Source organism: Rhipicephalus microplus, chromosome 10 (genome assembly GCF_043290135.1).
Source record: "Rhipicephalus microplus isolate Deutch F79 chromosome 10, USDA_Rmic, whole genome shotgun sequence".
Classification (NCBI taxonomy): Eukaryota; Metazoa; Arthropoda; class Arachnida; order Ixodida; family Ixodidae; genus Rhipicephalus; species Rhipicephalus microplus.
In genome coordinates, this window is record NC_134709.1 from 67072410 (window position 1) to 67094281 (window position 21872).

At 47.1% G+C, this 21872-nt stretch overlaps 1 protein-coding gene and 1 pseudogene across 1 annotated transcript; both read right to left on the reverse strand.

Moving 5' to 3' along the window:
* Positions 1 to 1345: 1345 nt before the first annotated feature.
* LOC142774439 (uncharacterized) lies at positions 1346 to 8029 on the reverse strand. Its single transcript, XM_075874792.1, has 5 exons — positions 7966 to 8029; positions 6266 to 6680; positions 4956 to 5192; positions 3542 to 3627; positions 1346 to 1618 (listed from the first exon to the last, which is right to left on the reverse strand). Exons 2-5 carry the CDS (start codon positions 6621 to 6623, stop codon positions 1445 to 1447), a joined length of 855 nt encoding a protein of 284 aa, XP_075730907.1. The 5' UTR covers positions 6624 to 6680; positions 7966 to 8029; the 3' UTR covers positions 1346 to 1444.
* Positions 8030 to 20398: 12369 nt separating this feature from the next.
* LOC142774440 (3'-5' RNA nuclease TATDN2 pseudogene) lies at positions 20399 to 21631 on the reverse strand (annotated as a pseudogene).
* Between the last annotated feature and the right edge of the window lie 241 nt (positions 21632 to 21872).

Genomic DNA, 21872 nt, shown 5'->3' on the forward strand with positions numbered 1-21872 from the left:
CCCCCCCTTTACCCCACTCTCCAAACTTTGTCATTGATATTCCTCTCCCTTCTACCTTCCCCCCTCTCCCGATTCGCCACAAAAAATCCTGGCGCCGCCACTCTGAAAGTCATTGCATGCAGCATGCTTCGTAGTCACATGGTCACGACACATGAAACCAGGCGCGTAGCCAGAAATTTTTTTCGGGGGTGCAACACCTTGATTTCGGGAGCGGCACCCCTTAATAAGGCCATTTTTCACTCTTTATGCCATAGCGAAAAAAATTCGGGGGGGGGGGGGAAGGCACGTTCCCAGTGTGCCATCCCCTGGCTACGCCGCTGCTTGAAACCCCAAAAATTTACACTTACGCTCCCATAAAAATTGGGCGAGTAGCATGGCGTTGAGGATGGTCTGCATTCCGACAATGCTTAGTATGGACATGAAGAGGGACGGACTGACATGCTCGAAGAAAGCAGTGCCGCTGTCGTTGCGGTACACGAACAGCGGCACGTACATCAACAGGATGGCGCCGAAGATCACGAAGCCGGACTCGGACATGTGGCCGAAATAGTAGGCGACGTCTCCCAGACCCGCGCGGCGTAGCATCTCCTGCGCGCGGAAAGAAGCGGAACTGGACGCGCAGAGATCGGTTTATGCGGGATACATGTGCACACACTACGCCAGCGCAATCGTTCAAGAATTTTCGTTTTGTTTTCTCCTTAGGCGCAAACAATGAAACCAACTGACAATAAAGCTTCGGAAGCCATAGAGGCCGTTACCCTTTCTATCGTACCATTTCCATTGTTGAGATGCAGAACCATAACATTCGATGGGGGTGGGTTCAGATTCCGACGATGGTTCAGATTCCCACCGCAGTACGATGTACAGGGTTTTCGCCTCCCCCCCTCCATCCTTTAGGCTAAATCCTGATGTGATCATCAGTCACCCGTTCTTTTTTTTTTTTTGTTCCTGAAGTATACACGGATGTCTTCTTATCCCTTCATGTTACATGAGTAGGAGGCGGCTAGAATATTTTGGTTGGCTATTACAGAATAATCCATTTCTCAGCAGAAGCAGCATAATTTCTGCCAAGTGAAAAAAAAAACTAAAAAGAGCTGAATCGCGGGAAAGTCCGCTTGTTTACAGATGTGTGCCGTTTTTAAAGAGCATGCAGGATGTATAAGCTTGTGTTTGTTTCTTTTTTTTTTTACTAAAAGTCTCGGGTGTGCCGCATCATAAACTTTCGAGGCATATCACAATACCACATGCCCAAAACTGACGTCACATTTTTTGCAGGGTGCATACATATATGCATGCAAAAAGAGCAATATATCAAAAATTGTTGTTGTTGTTGTTGGGCGCAACCAATGAAAGCAATCGACATTATAGCCATGGAAGCCATGGGGGTCATTATATGTCGTTTTCCCCTGTAATGCAGTGATTATGATGCTCGGCAAAACTGACGTCACGAGCAACGTGTGCGCACCCTGGTGCCGGCACGCTTCTCTCGCACCAGCTTGGTGACGAGTATGCTGAAGGGCACGAAAAAGGCGATGCCGAAACGCAGCACAATCCGGCTCAGGGTGCGGTCCTCGGATCCGTAGAAAAGGCGCGGGTAGGGGAAGCGAAGCAGCTCCAACTGCAGAATCATCATCATTATCATCATTAGCGTGAATATGCTCTCTACAAAGCAAAGGCTACTCTGGGTTTTCTTCAATTACCCCTGTCCATCGCTATAAACAGCTTCGATATCGTTGTAAATTTCTCGATCTCATCAGCCCACCAAACCATCTGCATCCTCGTAGCACGCTTGCCTTCTCTTGGAATCCAGTCTGTTAAGGAACACTGGACGATTTTCCGAGTATTAGTCAAGACCGATATCACAACGTGGAAAACGCCACGCTTACCGCGACACGAAGCTTCGTAAGCAAGAAAACGTGCGGAAAGACAATGCTGATGGAGACGCCACCTGGTGATTCCAGCGCCAAATAAACGCCATAACGCATAACCTCCAAGATTGCGGGTGCGCGGCGGTCCGCGCGCCCGCTATTTTGGAGGTCATGCGTGAGGTCATATACTTTATTAGCGTCTATGGGCCCTACGTAACTTCTAATCGATAAAAAATGAGCTATACACTGTCATCTGTGGGTGGCATTGACCTATATTACGAAGTTTCTGAAAATGTCATCGGGCAGCGATGTTGTGTTTATCATGTCGCAATTTCATCAATGCCGCGAAAACGCCAAAAATACATTTCTAAGTTTGTCACGTTTCTCACGTTACACCGTTTTCCGTCGTTAAAGGTGCAACATAACATTCCGTCACCATGATCCCTATCTACGTATGTCCCCTTCTGTCACAAATTTCTATTAGTGTTTTTTTTTTGTACTCTCCAAATGCATTTCGAGTAAAGTGAATTGGCTTCAGAAACTGCCCAGAAAGTTATCTTAAATAAGCAATACTCAGGCCAGACCAAGTAATTTATGTAACTACAAATATCATTACTTATGCTGACCTCTTTCTGTTGAGACATTTCACCATAAGATGAAGTAAATCATTTTTGTAACTTTGTGCGCTGTTTTTTTTTCTCTTCTTTTTTGATGTTGGAAGCCTGATGACTACAGAAAAAATATTATTGACAGCACCCAACTGAACAACAAAGAACTTGTAGAACCCAGCAATATACAAATATTGTTTACTTTACTCTGCAGACCAATCGGTGCACGTAATGGCGGTAAGTTGGGCCAGTTGGTTAGGATCCATCGTGAACTTACAGACAGGGAAGGAGCAAAAGAGAAAGAAAAGACGGTGCTGCCGTCTTTTCTTTCTCTTTTGCTCCTCCCCTGTCCTGTATTTTTTTCTGGTGTTGCGCTTAAGTAAGTGCACGTAATGGCCTTGCTAAACATTGTTAGGCTTGTACTCAATGCTCTATTGTACTCATCTCTTCGTATTCATCAAAAATTTACATTCAAAGTGAGTGCTTCCAGAATTCATTATTTTATCAGAATAGTTTGCAAATCCTCTGGTGACAGAATTGAAGCAAGCCAAAAACTTTTTTTTTCCAAAATCAAATTCTTAGATTGCACCTATAGCCCCGCCGTGGTGGTCTAGTGGCTAAGGTACTCGGCTGCTGACCCGCAGGTCGCGGGTTCGATTCCCGGCTGCGGCGGCTGCATTTCCGACGGAGGCGGAAATGTTGTAGGCCCGTGTGCTCAGATTTGGTCGCACGTTAAAGAACCCCAGGTGGTCGAAATTTCTGGAGCCCTCCACTACGGCGTCTCTCATAATCATATGGTGGTTTTGGGACGTTAAACCCCACAAATCAATCAATAGATTGCACCTATACCTCGAGCCTAAACTCTGTTGGTTCATTCCTTTGTTTTTAAGCGTGTACCAAACGTCACCTGTACACCATGCATAATGGAAGGTGTGTGAATCGAATACAAAGTACTGGGCAGTGCCTCCGAATCCTCCCGATTGCCGTGTTTGCGTTCGGCAACTTATGGAACAGAAGTGTCATTCGAAATTTTACAAACAGCTTACTCTAATCAAGCATGCTCACCCTTTCGTGAAACGGCTTCTTCAGCGATTCGGCCGTCATGTTGATATACGTTGATTCAATCAGATACTGCAGTGGAAGTAGAAGCCCTGAAAAATCCCAAAAGTGTCATTTTTTTCAAAGCCTGTGATACTCAGTTATCAAGAAGCATCGATTATTCGTGTAAAGCGTCAACCATTCGTGAGCACCCGCCATCTCATCGTAATTATTTTTGTTACCCTAATAACTGTAACCTCAACTCCAAAACGGGAAAAAGAGTGTCGTGTTATCGATGCGAAGCCCCTAATATATCTAACTTCCACTGTCGTCCAGGGAATTCATGCATAGATAAACATCTCATACGTGCTAGCATGTTTGGCTCTTCTGAGAGTAATCCGAAAGCTTCATCGGGCATTTATGACCGCACAACCACACACCACGCCACCTATTGACCGAACACGCCACCTGCAGAGTGGTTTGTAAGAAGCTGCATAACTGCAACCTTGTGCTTCTTAGCCAAGAACATCGACAGCAAGCAGTTCTACCGTCTCTAAAAAATCTGCAGTTTTCGTTCGCGTCCTCATGTACCAGGATGCCTTTTATCTCCGTATGGAATTGTGTAATGTACGCAACACATGTAAGCTTGAACATCATATCAATGGAGCAGGGCTTATCGACAAGGAGTTGAGAACAGGTCTGTAGACGCCTAAAGCAGCTAGTGAAAAACCGACACAAGAATCACAGTGCTAGCGTCAGTTTGCGTTAAAGCCGTTTGTGCGTCACCATCGGAGCGACGTCATGGATAGGACGAAAAAACGTCACATCTTGCGCGAGTACGTGAGGAGGAGCTGTGCCGTGACGTCAAGGCACAGTAAGGAGCCGAAACTAGCAATTAAAAGCGTGCACTTATTAACTTTTTAAAACGCACTCACACTTAGCAGCATAATTTCTAATCTTTTAGCGATTGAAAAAGACAACTGGAAATTTTCGTGTAAATGCCCCTACGAGAATTCATGGCATTTTACCCCACCGGTTTCGGGAAAAAGAAATAATTATTCTGGTGTTCTTAAACAATGCACCCAAATAAAAGCAGACCAGACTCGAGCCATCGCGGCACTCAGAATTCAATTCCGCGAGCTTCGACTTGAAAGTCAGGCACATTAACCTAGATATTTATTGTTTTCGAATCGGCCAAGCTACATCACTATTTCACGTGCGACCCAACAAGCAGGCCACTTAACCACACTGTAAGCCAGTTTGCTCCTTTAAGGGTGCTTTGGGTGCCCATAGCAAACACCCATGATACGGATGTTTTGGTTTGTTGAGGCACACTTATTGTAGGGTGTCAAAGACATGCGAATAACCCTTTGGGTGCAAGCTGCTTTACAGTGCACCCGCATAATAAGAGGCCCTTCCATTTTGACTGAGCAATCTCAACTGATCTCGTCGAAGTCGTCAATGTTGGCGGGTCCCGGCACCAGCAGTTTCAGCCGGTATTCCTGGTACAGGTCCAAGTCGGCGTCCGCGAAATGCACGTGGTACGTGAGCCGGTCGGAAGCCGGCTGCTCGAACCACACGGCCACGCGACGCTGCACGTCATCCGCCGGCAAAGCCGCAGTCTTGCGTTCGTCGGTGAACTGGGCTGCTTCGATGGCGCTCTGGAAGGCCATCGGCTCTGCGCCGCGCGTACCGCGTCAAGCAGTTATGGACAACTCTGTAGAAAAAGGCAGCTCTGCGGAGTTGAGAACACGAAAAACAGGGACGAAGCAGATGAAGCCCACCTAGCAACTGATTTATTGTCACAAAAATTACACCCCTCCTCCCAAAAAAAGAGGGGGAGGGGTAGGCAACAAAGTACAGAGCACCGTGGCCGAACCACGCTCAGCATGTTGCCGGAAACAGCGCGTTGCCTGATGCAATATGTTCCACCTTCTAACCAATAGGTTGACTTTATTAGAGTACTGAAAAAATCATCGCCTGCCTCCATGCACCCCCTCCTTCTTCGATGGAACTCGCTCATCGTTTGTGCCCTCTATAGTAAAATACATATTCGCCCCGCCCCTGGTGAACAGCCTCTTACAACGACCGAAACTTAAGATAGTCGTAAGGCATTGCTCATGAACACTAAGACGTCTATAGACACAAACAGTGAAATAGAAAACAGATAACACAAACACCCACATAAAATGGTACTGACCGCACAATAGATACGGCTTTCGTGTTGCCTGATCCCGTGCTCTTGCGTATGCGTCTGCACGCCCTAGTTTAACTACGAGGGGTTTCCACCTAGTTGGTACTCCATATCGAACCATACAAAGCACAAAAATCTTGCAGGCAAGAGACGGCGACAAACACGGACGAACTCTTCTGTCCAATTGACTTTTTTTTTCATTTAAGTTCGATAGCTGATTTACAAACGAAATACGATAAATTTCAAAGATGAGAACGCGCAGCACGACCACGTGCATCTTGATCAACGCCGCCATTATCCACTGCCCCCCCCCCCCCCCCCGAAAAGACTGGCTTGATTGAGGTCAAAGACATGCTGCATAAAAAAATAAAACGTTGGCCGAGTTTCTGTTGATTTGTGATACGCCATTGATAACTGAGGCACAGGCATAGCGTTTGCATGACGAAGGAGCTAGATTATGAAGACCTTCCTTATCGGGCCGAAGGGGCCATGTTTCATTAGTCACCATCTCCCGAGTAAGTACGGCTTTAACACTTTGAATAGATCTGCAAACTCACCCCATTCGGGTCCCAACGCCTTGCAGACCCTGGCGACCAAGTCAGCGTAAAACGGCTGGTCAGGCGCGAACGCGAGCACTCCACGCGTCCAGGTCTCGTTGCGGCGTCCCCAGAGGGCGGTAGCCGTGGTGCTGTCGAAGAACTGGTCCTTGTGGGGCCTCGCCCAGTACGGAGCGACAGAGTCGTCCCACACCGAGCTCATCAGCAGCAGCATGCCGGCGAGCTCGAGAAGGGTGATGACGTAGTGGTGACGTACGCGCGTGAGCCACACGTGGCGCCAAAGCACTAGCCACACCTGTCGCCTGAAGGTCAGTGGGAAGGGCATCAACAGAATGTCCAAGACGTAGTCCATCGTCATCGTCTCTTCCACGGGAGCCTTGTAGGTGCTCGGGATCTGGGATACCGACGAAAGTCTCTGCACACGAGTAAACCAAGTGGTAGCTTCAAGGCAGAAGCCTTAGGTGACTTTGTTGGCGCGTCGTTCCCCGAGACATGCGCGAGACATTGCTAAATTTTGCGATGCTCGCAAGGACCTGAGAAGCCATGTGACTTTCACCGAGTGAGCAATGGTCACGTGATGAAGTGGCACCATGACGTCACAATTTGGTATTTCTTCACGTCATTGTGAAGTCATACGATGTCATCAACCGACATCATCAATCTGCCACACATTGACCGATACCGGGATTAGGAAACACCGTATGAGGGGCGTACAGCTGCAGTATAAGGCGGGAACACTATTGGGAGTGACTGAAAGGTAATTTGTCTGCGTGCCTCACACTGAGACCCATCATGTCTCGCAAAAAAGTCTGGTCTCCGATTGAATAGCTTAATGCACTGACCCCTATTCAGCAAACTATCAGCTTTAAATTTTACAGAATGTGTAAAATGGTGCCACATATACTTTTAGAAGCGTGTTACAAAGTGCTTAACTACACGAACACCTAAAACAAACTGCGTTTTTATAAAGGGAGTGCTTAAAATTACTTGTCATTCCGAATTGCTTCATAATTTGGCACAATTTTCCAGTAATCTGGTGTTTTAGCGATGGAATCGTTACAGATGCGTTCAACTATATGACGCAAAGTGCTGTTGATCAATCGGCAACTTTGCAAAATGCAAAGGTCAACGCCGCTTCAATCACTGCTCTTGTTCGAAACGGAGTGACCAGCACGAAGTACATGTATAGCTAAATAACTGCACTCAACTCCTTATTACGAGTTGTCCAAGTGGCCCACACGAAAACGCTAGTCGGTGTCCGAGTCAACCGTGGGAAATAAAATAAACTTTCATGAAAAACAGTTCTGCTCTGTCTCATCGGCACGTGTAAATGAAACATGGACACCTCAGTGTATCCTGTTGCGTGTGAACGCACGCTGAGCACGCTTCAAGCATGACATAATTTCAAAATGACGTTGAACTGCGCCTTCTGAGTTGGTGCTTGGAGTAGTCGTCTTTATATCTGTTTCTACTTTTGAAGCAGGCTTTCGGCGTCAACGTTGAACCGTTTGTATGAAGTTCAATGAGGTCTTCTTTGCTAGGGGCTTGTGCTCAAGCATTTCCGATCCGCGCAAGTGCAAGCGTAATAGGTCACTTTTCACGTATGAGCTCAAAAAAAAAAATACTTTGCCATATGTCCCTATGGTTCACTACTCGACAACGCAATATCCTGGACACAATATTTCATCACTACAACTCACTCGCAGATCGTTCTATACCGCAGGTAGGTTTCCACAACTCGCTGGAAGGGTAGCTCGAGCTGTGCAAGAAAAAAAGAACAAAACAGGAAACGGAATGAAATTAGTCAAGTGACGAAACAGCGTGAAATTGGCCTATTTTTGTAAGCTTGAGATCTTGACAAGTTATATAAATGGTTCGCTGTGGAGCGTTACGGATTCACTTCGTACACGTAAGGTCTGTTACAGCAGCTGAAGCTTCATGCTCACGTCCTCCATTATGTTGTGCCCGTATCTCGGCACACTACTTGTGCGGCAGAATGCCACATTTGCGTTCAATGCTCAGCCAGTTAATAAGCAGAACTAGTCAATCGTTACAAAATAAACACTGCGAGATGGCTTAGACGTGACGCGGCAAAATGCTGGTTCCTAACTTGATGGTACTCCAATTAACACAACGTATTTGATGACGTCAACTTCACCGAGGGTAGCGATGCGGGCTTGTTTGCCTCTCATTCGTCTTGGATGTGAGAGCAAAGAAAGGCAAGGTGTGTTGGTATATTCCTTACTTCGACCCTCTTTTGCGCTCACATCCAAGTAATCAGCTTCCCGATAATCACACAGCGATTAACGTGCGTAATTACGGTGAAGATAATCATGGTGCTAGATCTATTACTGGACTGTGTAGAAGAACATAACAAAATAAATTGCGTGCGATGGGCTGGCAACATTATCGTGACATCGCAAACTTCGTGCCTCATCCCTTTGGTAAATCAAGATGGCGGCTTTGGTGACGTCTGTAAGGACGCTGTACGAAAAAAATCAAACTGCGTGTTGCTTTTGGCCACCCTGCGAGTATTTTTATTTAGCTTGCAGCTAAACCTAACTATACTAGCTTGGATTTTCATTTCAGCTAGGAGAATGGTCAACGGTCGCTGGTAAAGCCTATATGACATCGCACATCCAAAGCGTGAACGCAATCCACTAATGCAATGTATGGCGAGTCGTACGATGACGGAATACTGAAAAACACTGAGTATTCAAGTACCTGCGTATGCTCCCTACGGAAGGTAGCATATACAGCGACTCTACTGCGAGTTAGACGTGTTCCCTACTGGCAATACCGATGCACACTTCTAGCGTTGACAGGGTAGATTCGCGGTGTGTTGCACACAGCCACGCAAGTCTTCCCAGGGTACAAATAGATACCAAAACGAGATCCTTAACACTATCACGTTAAAAGAAAGTACAGAGATGGGCGGGCGGCCGTGCATCTTACCCGTGATTTCCAGGAACGGATCACGCGCTGGTTCGTGGCAACTGCGATGATGATAATGACAAAGTGTATGGCACGTACTCGCTTCGACAGAGACGAAGTATTGGGAGCAGGGTTGCCATCGGCGGCCATGTTTGCGCCAAGTTGACCAGTTTACGACGCTGGTAGTGACATCAATTTAATGTTGGCGCCATCGCGTCAAATGCATTTTTACCTTGATTGATTGATATTTGGGGTTTAACGTCCCAAAACCACTGATGATTATGAGAGACGCCGTAGTGGAGGGCTCCGGAAATTTCGACCACCTGGGGTTCTTTAACGTGCGCCCAAATCTGAGTACACGGGCCTACAACATTTCCGCCTCCATCGGGCATTTTTACCTTCATTAAAATGTCAGATCACAAAGTTCCATCGACAACCAGTTGCTGCAACCGGCCCACAACGAATACCAGTGTTTTCGTAAACAGGACATATCGCGTTATTCACATACCACACACAATATTCTCAGTTTCACCATCCGCAAAGATGAACCAATATTGTCGATGCCTTTGAAGGCACACTACACGCCACAGTCAACACCAAACATTTTCGAAGACAATGACACTGTTCTTCGCACAGGCCGCCACGTGTGTTCCCTTCTCCGAGATAAACAGCCAACCAGCGAGGTAAATATTTCATCACGCACTTTACCGCACACCTAAACGTTCTCTGACACATACCACAGCTAATGTTGCCACTGTGGGATGAAGATTAAGCTTTCAAAAAGAGAAAAAGAAAAAGTTGGCCCAAGCACCGAGTGACTGCACCCCACTCAGACACCAATGGGTGTGTTCTGCCAACCGCCGCCTTGCACGTGCAGCGGTGACGTCACGCTGTGACGTGCCCCGGTAGAGGTCTATTGTATTAGAAATTAAGGATTGGGAAGCAAGCATTGAAAAATTCGACAGATCCTACGTACTTTGGGAATCGATGTTGAACTAAGCGCACCAGAGTACTCCGGCAAAAAAAAAAATGTTTTGCAGTCACCTTTTGATCTTGATCGTAACGCCGCATACGCTTTCGAGATGTCGCTCCCTCATCCTCATCCGAGTCTGAACTCGCAGTAAATCCTCGTCTGATGAACTGAAATCCAATGAATCAGATTCGGTACTTGTGGAACAGTTCGCATCGAAGGAATCGCCGCTCGGTTCACTAGCACCACACGGAAGAAATATCTATAGTTGTGCGTCTGCTCGGGCAGCAAAACGAGAGAAAAAGCTATAATTGGGAGACGATTTAAACTCTAACCAAAGGTTTTTGAAGAAACCCGACGTTTCAGAACCGACTTGGTTCCTTCCTCAGGGGAAACAGCAGGACTACGTGTACCAGCGGCGTCTTCAAAGCAGTGGCGGATCCAGGGGGGGGGGGGGGGGGGGGACCACTTTTCCCTTAATGTCTGTGTCAGCATCCCCCCTCTCACTTCAGTGCTTGTCGTCAACCTCAGATCACCAATTATCACTTATGAATGAAACACTGTGAGTACACAATAACAGTATATATGCTACGGAGTAGTATTCCTGCTAAAAAAAAAAGTCACAACTACCCTTCCTTCTCTTGTGTTACTTCAGGCACCCCCCCCCCCCCCCCCCTGAAATGAGTGGCTAGATCCGCCCCTGATTTGAAACACTACCAGGGCGGATAATTACCCCCCCCCCTAACATCTCTCTCTCTCATTTTGCCGTGGAGCGCAGTTCATTTGTATACACTGGGGAAGGGCTTGAGAGAGCGGTTGATATTTTGGGCTGTCCGCTGTATATGCCGCATCATCTCCCAGTTTTCATACCCAACCAGACAGACTTCTGTCGAATGTTTACATTCAAAAGCTACTATACGTCTTATCCGCAACGAGACGGAGTTGGTTTTCAAAACGGGAAACGCAACCACGGCGGCGTGGTTTCTGCAATTTGGCGCCGCACGGAAACAGGCAATCGCGCCTCGGGGGAGCAATGAACGAGGGTGTCACAAGCGGTCAGCTCTTGAAAGATTGCAAACCAGACAGCGATCAGCGTATCGTGTGCAAACCAGACGCAGCGCGTGAGTGCGTTCGCACGCACAAGTGAAAGCCGCCGCGCCGCTTTGGAAAGAAAAAAAAACAAAAAAACGAAGAGTTATTAGAGAGTTTCAGTACTGCGGAATGGTCTACGTACGCATCACGCAAGCGCCTTGCGTTACGTGGCGTCGTTTGCCACTAATCGGCTTTTAGTACGCCGTAGTACCCGCGTACGTAACGAGCGTGAAGCGCGTTGCGCCATCTGGTATATCAAAACAGAAGCACGTGTTGTTGACAGCCAATGTGAGCCAATCCAAGTGTTATAGCCAGATTATGGCCATATTTTAAGCCACAGAGCCGGTCGGTCACGGTGCGGTCGGTGCTTGCCACGGAGGAAGGAAAAAGGACTTCCTCCGTGGTGCTTGCCTTCGATGCCGCCATTTTGCAAAACTAAGTCTCGCGCTGTCGCGAAGTTGTTCGCGAGCGGCGCGATCAGCTCATACGTACGCACGCACGCATCTCATGCGTGCGTACGTAGCGGCTGCGTACGTAACGCGATACGTGCGCGTTGCGGTCTGCGCATGCGCACTACGCAGAACGTGGTGTCCTTACGTACGCAACCGCCGCCACGTACGCAGCGTACGCAGTACTAAAACTCTCTATTGGCGTCTGAAACAAAAAAATAATCGCACGCCTTCCCGAAGCATTGCTACCCATTTCAAACATGAGAAACAAGGAGAAATGTTTGACTCAGGCACGGATTTTAATTTACACCATGGCAGTCCCACCACAAGCGCTCGTGAATGCAGAAGCGTAGTGGAGGCGAACGAGCGCATCGAGTCACGCCATTATGCGAAGCATGAAAATACAACGTCGGAGAGAGTAGACACATCGTCACATAAAAAAAAAATTAAGTTTCCCGAAGCATGGCAACACATGCCAAGCTAGAAAAAATGATCGAAAAAGGCGCGCCGAACCGCGAACGTGCTCGGGTGTTCAAGCGATTGCCGAATTACCACATTGTGAAGTAAAAAAAACGCATGAAAAAGTTTCCACGTATTTTTGAAGTTTGGAAGTACGTGCCACAACAGGGAAATGATCGAAAAAGACGCGAACTTTGAACATACACTCTTGGAAAAGAGTTAGTTAAAAGGTAGCAACTGCAAAAAAAAAACAGGTAGTAACTTCAGCGCTTGCTACCTTTCTCGAACCATTACTACCCTTTTGCAACGTGTTTACTACCTACGTTAATAAACAGTTACTAGCTGCAGCCATTACTAACTTTTTGCAACCTGTTTATTACCTATGTTAGTAAACAGTTAGTAACTGAAATGAAAGAGGTAGTAACTGCATCCGTGACTATACCGTTCTTGCTCCGTTACTACATTATTGCTACCCGGCTGCTGACTATTTGATCCATAACAGTGTGTGATTCCGATTCTGATAATTTATTAGAGGAATCGTTTCGACGTATCATCACTGAACGGAAAAAATGATACAGAAGATATCCATAGAACAAGAAAAAAAATGTCCTAATTTACGCAACCAAGATAAGTAATTGTTATTCTGATATTGTCGAAACGAAGAAGTACAAGCATTGCACGTTGCATAACCATAAGCAAGCGCTATATACACGCGTTGTAATAGGCAATTACAACAAACTCAGTAAATTACGGAAAATTAACAAGACCGGCTGATCAAAATAACGATACGGTCACAATTGATCCACTGCGGCGTTTCTCCAAATATGATCGTTATTTCGGCACGTTAAACCCCAAAAACGATTATTACCTTTTAACCGCTGACATACAAGATGTGTGAAGCATTCAAATGCACTGAAACTATATTAATAAGTGCGGTACCTTGTTTTGGCCACTGTAAATAATGCCTTTTTGTGGCCCTTTTATAATGAATAGATATGACACATATTTTTTAATGTAAGGCTGATTAAAGGTCTTGTGCTACGTCCCCAAACACACGTAGTCAGGTAGTATGATTTAGTGCTCCAGATTTGCATTTGCTATAATTCATACAAAAAGACAAGTGCTACCTTGTGCCAGACATGCATCTGCAAAGTAGAAGCTATATATACCACACGTGCATTTCATATTGTAGCGTAAAAAAAATAGTGAACTTCTTAGGTCCATGCATTCTCCGCATTATTGCACACCACGCAAGATTACTCGAAGCTGTGTATAATGATACATTGAGTGACCAACATTAGTAATGAAAAAACTTTGCCAAGATATATGAACAGGACTACAGACTACTGATACGCTGCTACTTTACTTCTTGAAACCTTTAAAAGTTACTACCCATGGGTGGTAACGGCTAGGGTACTTACTAACAGTTACTAAATGCTGGTAGTAACAGCACAGGTGGTAAGTGTTACCACCCTCGCCGTTACTAACTGCGCTTACTACCCGGGTTATAACATATGTGACAAGCCGTTACTACCCCAAAGTTGGCAGGTACTACTACCTTTTTTCTAAGAGTGTAGAGGCAGTGCCGTACGTGTACGGCGAAAACCCATTGGGTCATGTTAAATGCTGCCGTATACATGTACGGCGAAAAGCCTAACATAGTGCTACGCACAATATTGTTGGGCACTCCCCTGGTATAGCTGTATCAACGCCTCCTGTAGGAAGATGCCTGCCGCATGAGAAAAAAAACAGCTGCCACACTCTTTCTCTTCTTCATTTTGAAACTGTTCTCGGTTGCTAGCGTCACCTGTGGCGGACGGTGCAACAACGCAACACTTTGCATAGCCTCCGAAACAGTGGTGCACAGTTGCAGATCTCCAACAACTCTCGACGGACGCGCTCCTATGGGCCGCAGATGAAAAGAGCTTAGCTGGTATCGCCCGTCGCCGTGATAATGAATGGCTGGATGGATGGATATGGCTCTACCCTTTAGATCGGGCGGTGGCTAGCACCACCAAGCCGTAATACCTAATGAACCAAAAACTAAATATTTTTTCTCTTAAAAAGTGAGTTTGAGGATTCGTACTTTGCAGTGAAAAGTTTAATTTTCACTCGTGCCTTGACTTTAGTCACCAATCAGATAACCTCCTTCTAGTTAAGTCTACCCGCTTAAAGTTTATTTTGCCCTCCCTGTCCCTAAACCCCAGTGCTTTGAAAAACTCTGCGCCATCATCCTGAACTATAGGGTGAAGCCTTTTACAGAACATTATCAAGTGTTCGGCAGTTTCTTCTTCCTCTCCACACGCACTGCATCCTGTGTTTACCCCTTCGTATTTGGCCCGATATGTCTTGGTTCGCAGTACTCCCGTCCTGGCCTCAAACAGTAGAGAACTACCCCGAGTATTATCATAGATCCTTTCCTTGGCAATTTCCTGCTTAAAAGTTTGATAGATCTCTAGTGCGGACTTCTTAATCATGCCCATTCTCCACATGTCAGTCTCCGTTTCCTTCGCTTTCTTCTTAACCGATAGTTCTTTTTGGTTTGGCCACCTGCTGTTTTCTAAGTATTTACCAGTCAACTTCCTGGTTCGCTTCCTCCATTTTGTATCGACATTCTTCATGTACAAGTAGCTGAAGACCTTCCTAGCCCAACGCTCTTCCCCCATTTCTCTCAATCGCTTCTCGAATTTTATCTTGCTGCTAGCTTCCCTGCCCTCAAATGATGTCCATCCCATATCACCTTGTACTCCCTGATTTGGTGTATTCCCGTGAGCTCCTAAAGCAAGCCTACCTATTCCACGTTCCTTAATTTCTAATCTTGCTTGAACTTCTGATCTCATGCACAAGACCGCATTGCCGAACGTCAGCCCAGGAACCATGACCCCTTTCCATATTCCTCTCACAACATCATACCTATTGTAATTCCACAGTGCCCTATTTTTCATGACTGCTGCATTCCTGTTACCTTTAGTCGTCACGTATATTTCGTGTTCCCTCAGATACTCGGTCCCATTGCTTATCCATACGCCCAGATATTTGTATTTATCTGTTATCTCTAGCGTGACCTCCTGTATTCTAAGCTCACTACCTTCGTTGTCATTGAAAATCATGACTGCTGATTTTTCCTTACTGAATCTAAAATCTAACCTATCTCCCTCATTACCGCAGATGTCCATCAATCTCTTCAAATCTTCCTTGTTGTTGGCCATTAGCTCTATATTATCTGCGTACATTAATGCTGGTAGTGCCTGATCAATAAGTTTTCCTTGTTTGACTAAAGAGAGGTTGAAGCCCAGGCCACTTCCCTCTAATTTTGCCTCTAATCCTTGTAGGTACATCATGAATAATAAGGGTGACAGGGGGCACCCCGGCCTAAGCCCCCGTTTTACCTCTGCAGGCTTGGATACCTGTTTTTCCCACTTTATAACTACCTTGTTACCTTTATAGATACCCTTTAAAAGATTAGTGACTACATGTTCCACGCCTAGTGTGTCCAGTATTCCCCACAATTCCTCTTGAACCACGCTATCGTACGCTCCCTTGATATCCAAAAATGCTAGCCACAGGGGCCTGTGTTCCTTTTCTGCTATTTCGATGCACTGCGTCAGTGAGAACAGATTGTCTTCCAACCTCCTGTGTTTCCGAAACTCATTCTGCAGTTCCCCCAGCACCCCCTCATCCTCTATTCACGCCTGCAGTCTTTCCTTTATAATTTGCATCGCCAGCGTGTAGACCACTGATGTCACTGTTATAGGACGGTAGTTGTTTATGTCAGCTTTTTCCCCCTTTCCTTTATAGATCATGCTCATCTTGCTAAGTTTCCATCCATTGGGAACTTCACCATCGATTATTATTTTGCTCACTGCCTCTCTCAAAGCCTGCTTAGACTTCGGACCTAATGTCTTTATCAGCGTAATTGGAATGCCATCTGGGCCTGTTGATGTACTACCAGGAACCCTTTTCTCAGCCCTTTCCCACTCTTGTGGTGAAAATGGAGCCATTGCACCCCTCGATTCGTCCTTGTCTATTGTGGTGCATAAAGTACTTCTTTGTTGAAATTTTTCTGTCACTCTTGTTCTTATATATTCAATAGCTTCGTCCCCTTCTAGCCTAGCACCTTGGGCTGTAGTTATAAAGCTCTTCTCTAGGCTCGTCTCATTTCTTAGGGAGTTTAGATGGTTCCGAAATTTCGCAGCTGCCTTTCTATCTTTTTTATGTACTTTTGCCAGCCACTGAGCTCTTTTCCTTCTAATCTTTTCATTGATCAGAAGGGATGCATCCCTTCTACAGCTTAGAAAGGTTGCCCATTTTCTTTCAACATCATCTGTCGGTTCACCCCGCTAATTAGCATGCCTGTGTTCCCTAGAGGCTTCCTGGCGTTTTGCTATGGCTCTCTTTATTTTATTTATTTATTTATACATACTGCAGCCCCTATTAGGGCTATTGCAGGAGTGGACATACAAATGATCAGGTGATAACAAGCAGAAACAAAAACATGAGCATATGGCATAATTTTGTGGTTCATAGTACTACACAAGATACAGAATGAACAGAGCAAGAGCACAGAAAGCAAAAGAACATGGAAATATCTACTTAACACTCATGTGATATTGCACTCAGAAACTGCTCCAAAGGGAGCCCGCGGGTATCGCCGGGTAGCAAGTTCCAGAGCTCAATAGTGAAGGGAAAAAACTATACTTAAACAAATCAGTTTTGGGGTGAAGTGGCGTAATATTTAGCGCATGTTGACTCCTGGTGTGAACAGAGGGTGGTGTGGCAAACTGCAGATACCTGTGGAGCGAGGGCAAGCGCGGCGAATCAATCAAGGTGTACAGGAGCTTTAAGCATTCTGAATGGCGCCTGGCAGATAAAGGAAGTAAACCCAAAGGTGCTAAGTTGGACGTTGGCGAAAAATCCCGGTCATATCTTCGGCAGATAAAACGTACGGCTTTTTTTGTATGGATTCTAGTTTTGCAATGTCGGACGCTTTGTGTGGATTCAACACGACACAACCGTATTCGAGTAATGGCCGTACTAACGTTAACTTCCTCATCCCACCAACTTTTGGGTTTGTGTCTTCTTTTCCGGGGTGACTTGTCACGCGTCTTAGCGAGCTCTAGCTCAAAGAGTCTAATTAGATTCGTGTATGTCCACACTGTCTTATTATCCTCCGTGATTACTTTCTCAATTTGTTCAGTGGCTATTTCAATTTGCCTTTCTGTATAAAAATTTTCCTGTAGTTGCTCATCTTGTCTCCTTCCCACTTTCACTGCTCATCCAAAACTTAGCTTGATACGTTTGTGATCGCTACCCAGACTTCTGGAGCAACCTTCATCTAGGTGCATTTCCCTGAGCTTATCATACATCCTATGTGACATCAGTGCATAATCTATCGTCGACTGAAGCCTTCCTACCTCCCATGTTATTTGCCCTTCACACTTCTCGGTACTGTTGCAAATGATCAAATCAAGCCTTTCACACATATCCATGATCACTTTGCCTGTCGGGTCGGTATACCCATCTATATCTTCTATGTGCGCATTCATGTCTCCTAATATAATTATCTCGCACTCTCTTCCTAACTCCTGAATGTCCTTTGATATACACTCTACCATTGCCTGGTTTTCCTCTCTGGCCTTTGCTCTCATCCACAAGTACACGAAACCAAGGAGTGTCATTTGACCTGCCACTTTCCCTTTTAGCCATAAATGTTCCTTGCACTCCTGCTTGACCCTTTGCCAGTCTGTACTTTTATGAATGAATGCCCCAATACCACCCCCCTTTCTGCTGCCTTCTATTCTATTACAATATTCCCACGCGTAGTCCGGATTGTTCGGAGGTTGTTCCATGTCCCTGAGATGTGTTTCTACAAAACCGTATACCATCGGCCTCTCTTCCCTTAGCTGTTCTTCTATCTCTTTCCACTTCAGCCTGTTCCTACCACCCTGCATGTTAATATACCCTATGTCTGAATTGGCTCGGCGCTCGTGGCTACGTCTATTTATGCCCCGGACTCTACCTATCTTAGATATTGGTGCCACTTTGGAACCGCATCTGTCCATACCACCTGTCGAAAAGTCTCCCTGGTTGTTTCCTCGTTACTAGCTATCCTGCACCCCGAAGGGCTCGCTTGCCCCCCAAAAAAGCTACTGCGCGTCCTGCAAGTCGCCAACCCACCTCATGACCTAGCCGCCCATCGAAGTGAATTCGGTCTCGTTGAAAACCCCCCCACCTATGCACCTCTCTGTTTATTTCCACCACCTCAAAGCCTTTCTCTCGACTCATCCACCATATCTCTTGGTTTGCGTTGACCACCGCTCTTTGCAGGTTGCTATCACGCACCGGTACCTCCGGTGTCGTGCATATAACTACCTGTACCTTAGGAGAAGTGGCGCGCATGTCATCGACGCCTTTCGCCAGTGTGGCTGCTAGTCCTTCTGCATCTTCATTGAGGACATCGTTTAAACCGCCTGAAATTATCACGAGGTTTCGTCTATTAGCTGTCGTTTTGAGCTTTGCGCTCGCTTGCTTCATGACTGCTTCCAGCTTGCGTCCTGGGAACGCCCCTACTGCAACCCTCTTGTCACCTCTTACCCTCTCTTTGATGGCTTCTGTGCATCGATTTAAATTTGAGTCCCCGGCGATTATCACATGCTGAGACTTTTCCGCTGGAGCGTTCTGCACCTGGGGGCTACTTGCACCTGTGACGCCGGCTGCTTTGTTCCCTCCCTGCCCCACCACTACCTCGCTGAAGCGGGGCCTTGCGACAGTTGAACCGGCTAAACCTGTTTTTTCCAAGCTTGCTTGCTTTTCCTTCTCCACCGTTCTGGTTGCTGGTTACCTACTGTTCTCTTGGTAGGTCGCTCCTTTGTTCAGCTTCGCTAGCACTTCCTCGGCGGACTTCAGTCTTTCTCCCATTACCCTCGTTTTCTCTTGCTCTGTCGCCAACGCAGTCTCGAGCTCGGCGATTCTCATCAGCAGTTCACTCTGGGCAACCTTCATTTTCTCCATTTTTTCCTCGACCTCACATAGCCTACACTTCGCGTCAGCCTCTTCTCCATCAGCTTCTACGCTTGGGTCCACTTTCAAACCCACTCCACATCCTGAACACTTTACGGTCTTTTTAACCATACCTCTCTGGCACCAATTGTCCCTATACTTGATAATTACTAAACTCGAGCCCTGCACTACGAAAAAAAAAGAAAGTCCAAGCTCTACTACAAAAATTTGCGTGTTCAATGCACGCGCACCTCCCCCACGGGGTGGCAAAAGAAAAAAAACAACAACAAAAAAATTCAAACACGCACACCCGCACTAACTAATAAATACCTGGTGACTGGCCCCCGAAAAAGCCGTACCATAAAATAAGTGCTACGAAGATTTCAACCGCTGCCTTATAATTATAAAGACAAGCTCAAAACATGCAAAAACACTTATCTGCGCAGTCGATCCGGAGCGCTCAAGAAACACGTCCATCCACCTTGACAGCCTGAACTCATGTGTCGGTCGCGAGCGCCACCGCGCAGAGCTTGCTTAGAACTGAAGGCAGGCCAACTGGGCTGAGAGCGCGAGCCATTCCTCAGGCACCTTTCTAGAGGAGGCGTTGGCTGTATTCACACGATGAACGAAAGCGCGTCTCGAGCCTGCGGATTGCGCACTACGTAACCATACGTTAGCCGTTCCCGCAACGCCGTTTCGGTCCGCGTGGAGGGATTCGTGAAACGACGGAGGCCCAAATCACACTTAGGATCGTCGAGGATCAATGCCAAAACCGTTGCTTGCAGACTGAATTCTCTCCTGTCACGTGAACACTGGCTGCGGGGGGATCGTAATCACGTCGCTTGCCACGTGACTGATCCGTCCACGATTACGTCCGTCGTATGATTTAGCTGAATTTTTTTTATAATAGCATGATATTTACACTATTACAGCGAACCAACGCAATCACGGCTTGCCTATTATAACAAAATAGTGCAAAGCTGTTAGGTGCGAATATTGACGGAATCTTCAAGTTGTCACCGAACGTATGCTTGGCGGCGTCCTGTACCAGTCTTCCTTTTTCAGTGGCGTATATAACGCGAAACTTTTCGTTATTCATACGTGGCCCACATCGCTGACAGCGTGGACCGGTACAAATGACTCGACAACAAAGCGCCAGTAATAAAACTCATTTAGGTTTAATTAACACCTGCCGAATATATGAATACATGGTTTCATACAGAGCGAGTATAAAAGAACAAAATCTGGTCGCAACTGCGATCGTCTTTCCGGAGAGCGGGGGAAGCAGAGGTCAGAGCTACTGGCCACTCCAATGCCGCGAAGACGGCAAAATTAAGTTGCGTTCCCGTTTCTGTCGGCGAACGCCATCCGTGGAAAATTCATCACTCCGCATCAGGCCCCCCCGCAGCGGTAGATTCGCATGCGACAAAAGATGGCGCGGTCAAGTCACGTAACGTTTTCCCCACATCAGATGCCGTAGACGCGGCGCGTGTTATCCCGGACCGCGCTGATGATAACGTCGACAGATATGTCGCGGATGGCCGCCACCTTAGTAGCGACGTGGATGACCATGCCCGGGTGAGAGCAGGCGAGCCTTCCGGATTCACGCTTTGGCAAGAAGAAAGGCGCGTCCGTCTCGAGCAGTAGTCGGTCCAGCGGTATGCTTTGCGCCGCCTCGACCAGCGGGTCGACTCCCGAGAAGCCCACCAACGGGGTGATGCCCAGGCACAGCCGCGGGAAAGTGTCCAGCCAGTGCTTGGCCTCGTCCCAGTTGCCCGTGAAACAGTGCCGGTGTATCGGCTGGTCGGCCGGAACCATTTCCTTGAGAATACGGATCGTGTCGGCAGTTGCGTCTCGCGAGTGAATCACCAGCGGCAGCCGTCGGCGCCTGGCCAGCACGAGCTGCCTGCGAAACGCGACCTCCTGCGTCCTCTTGAACTCCTGCCAGTCGGGCACGGTGTCGTTTCCGGATATGGAGTAGTCGAGCCCGATCTCGCCCAGGGCCACCACGCTGCTGTCTCCAAGGGCGCGAGCAAGGTCTCGCTCGACGACGTCCGTGTAGCCGCGAGCCCTGCGTAGGTGGCACCCAAACGCGCCCCACACGCCTTTGTCCGAAAGAATGGACCTCCAGAGGCGTCGCTGCTCGAACGTTTCGGGCTCGCTGAAGTTGGCCACACACCCATCGTAGCAGTACGGGAAAGTGTTGCGATTAGCTAGGCGGAAATGCGTAAAAGACTTTGTGTGGCCAGTCCTGGTGAAGACGTAGTCGAGATGGCAGTGAGTGTCGATCAGCCCCGCCTCCGACGCCGTCGTGTAGGGCCAGTCCCTGATGCCCTGGGGCTCGACCGCGCGCTGAGAGTTTGAACGAGGCATCGGATACGTTGGATGACAAGGAATACACCGGGTTTTAGCGTACGAGCAGACACTTGTTTGTAGAGAAGGCCGGAAAGTGAGCGGGAATCGAACGAGACTTGTCTTGTCTTGTCGCCTAGGAGATCTTGGCTCATACCCACATGGGGGATTGGCCACACTGTATCTCATAATAGATAATTTTTACAACGCTTGCTAAAAAAGGAAAGAAAGAGAGATTAGATAGGAACAATGATAATCTTCCTTTGAAAAAACGTGAAAAAGTGCAGAAGAATGAGACTTCTGCAGCGTATCTTCTTCGTCGTTCATCCTTCGTACATGAACGCCTGCTATA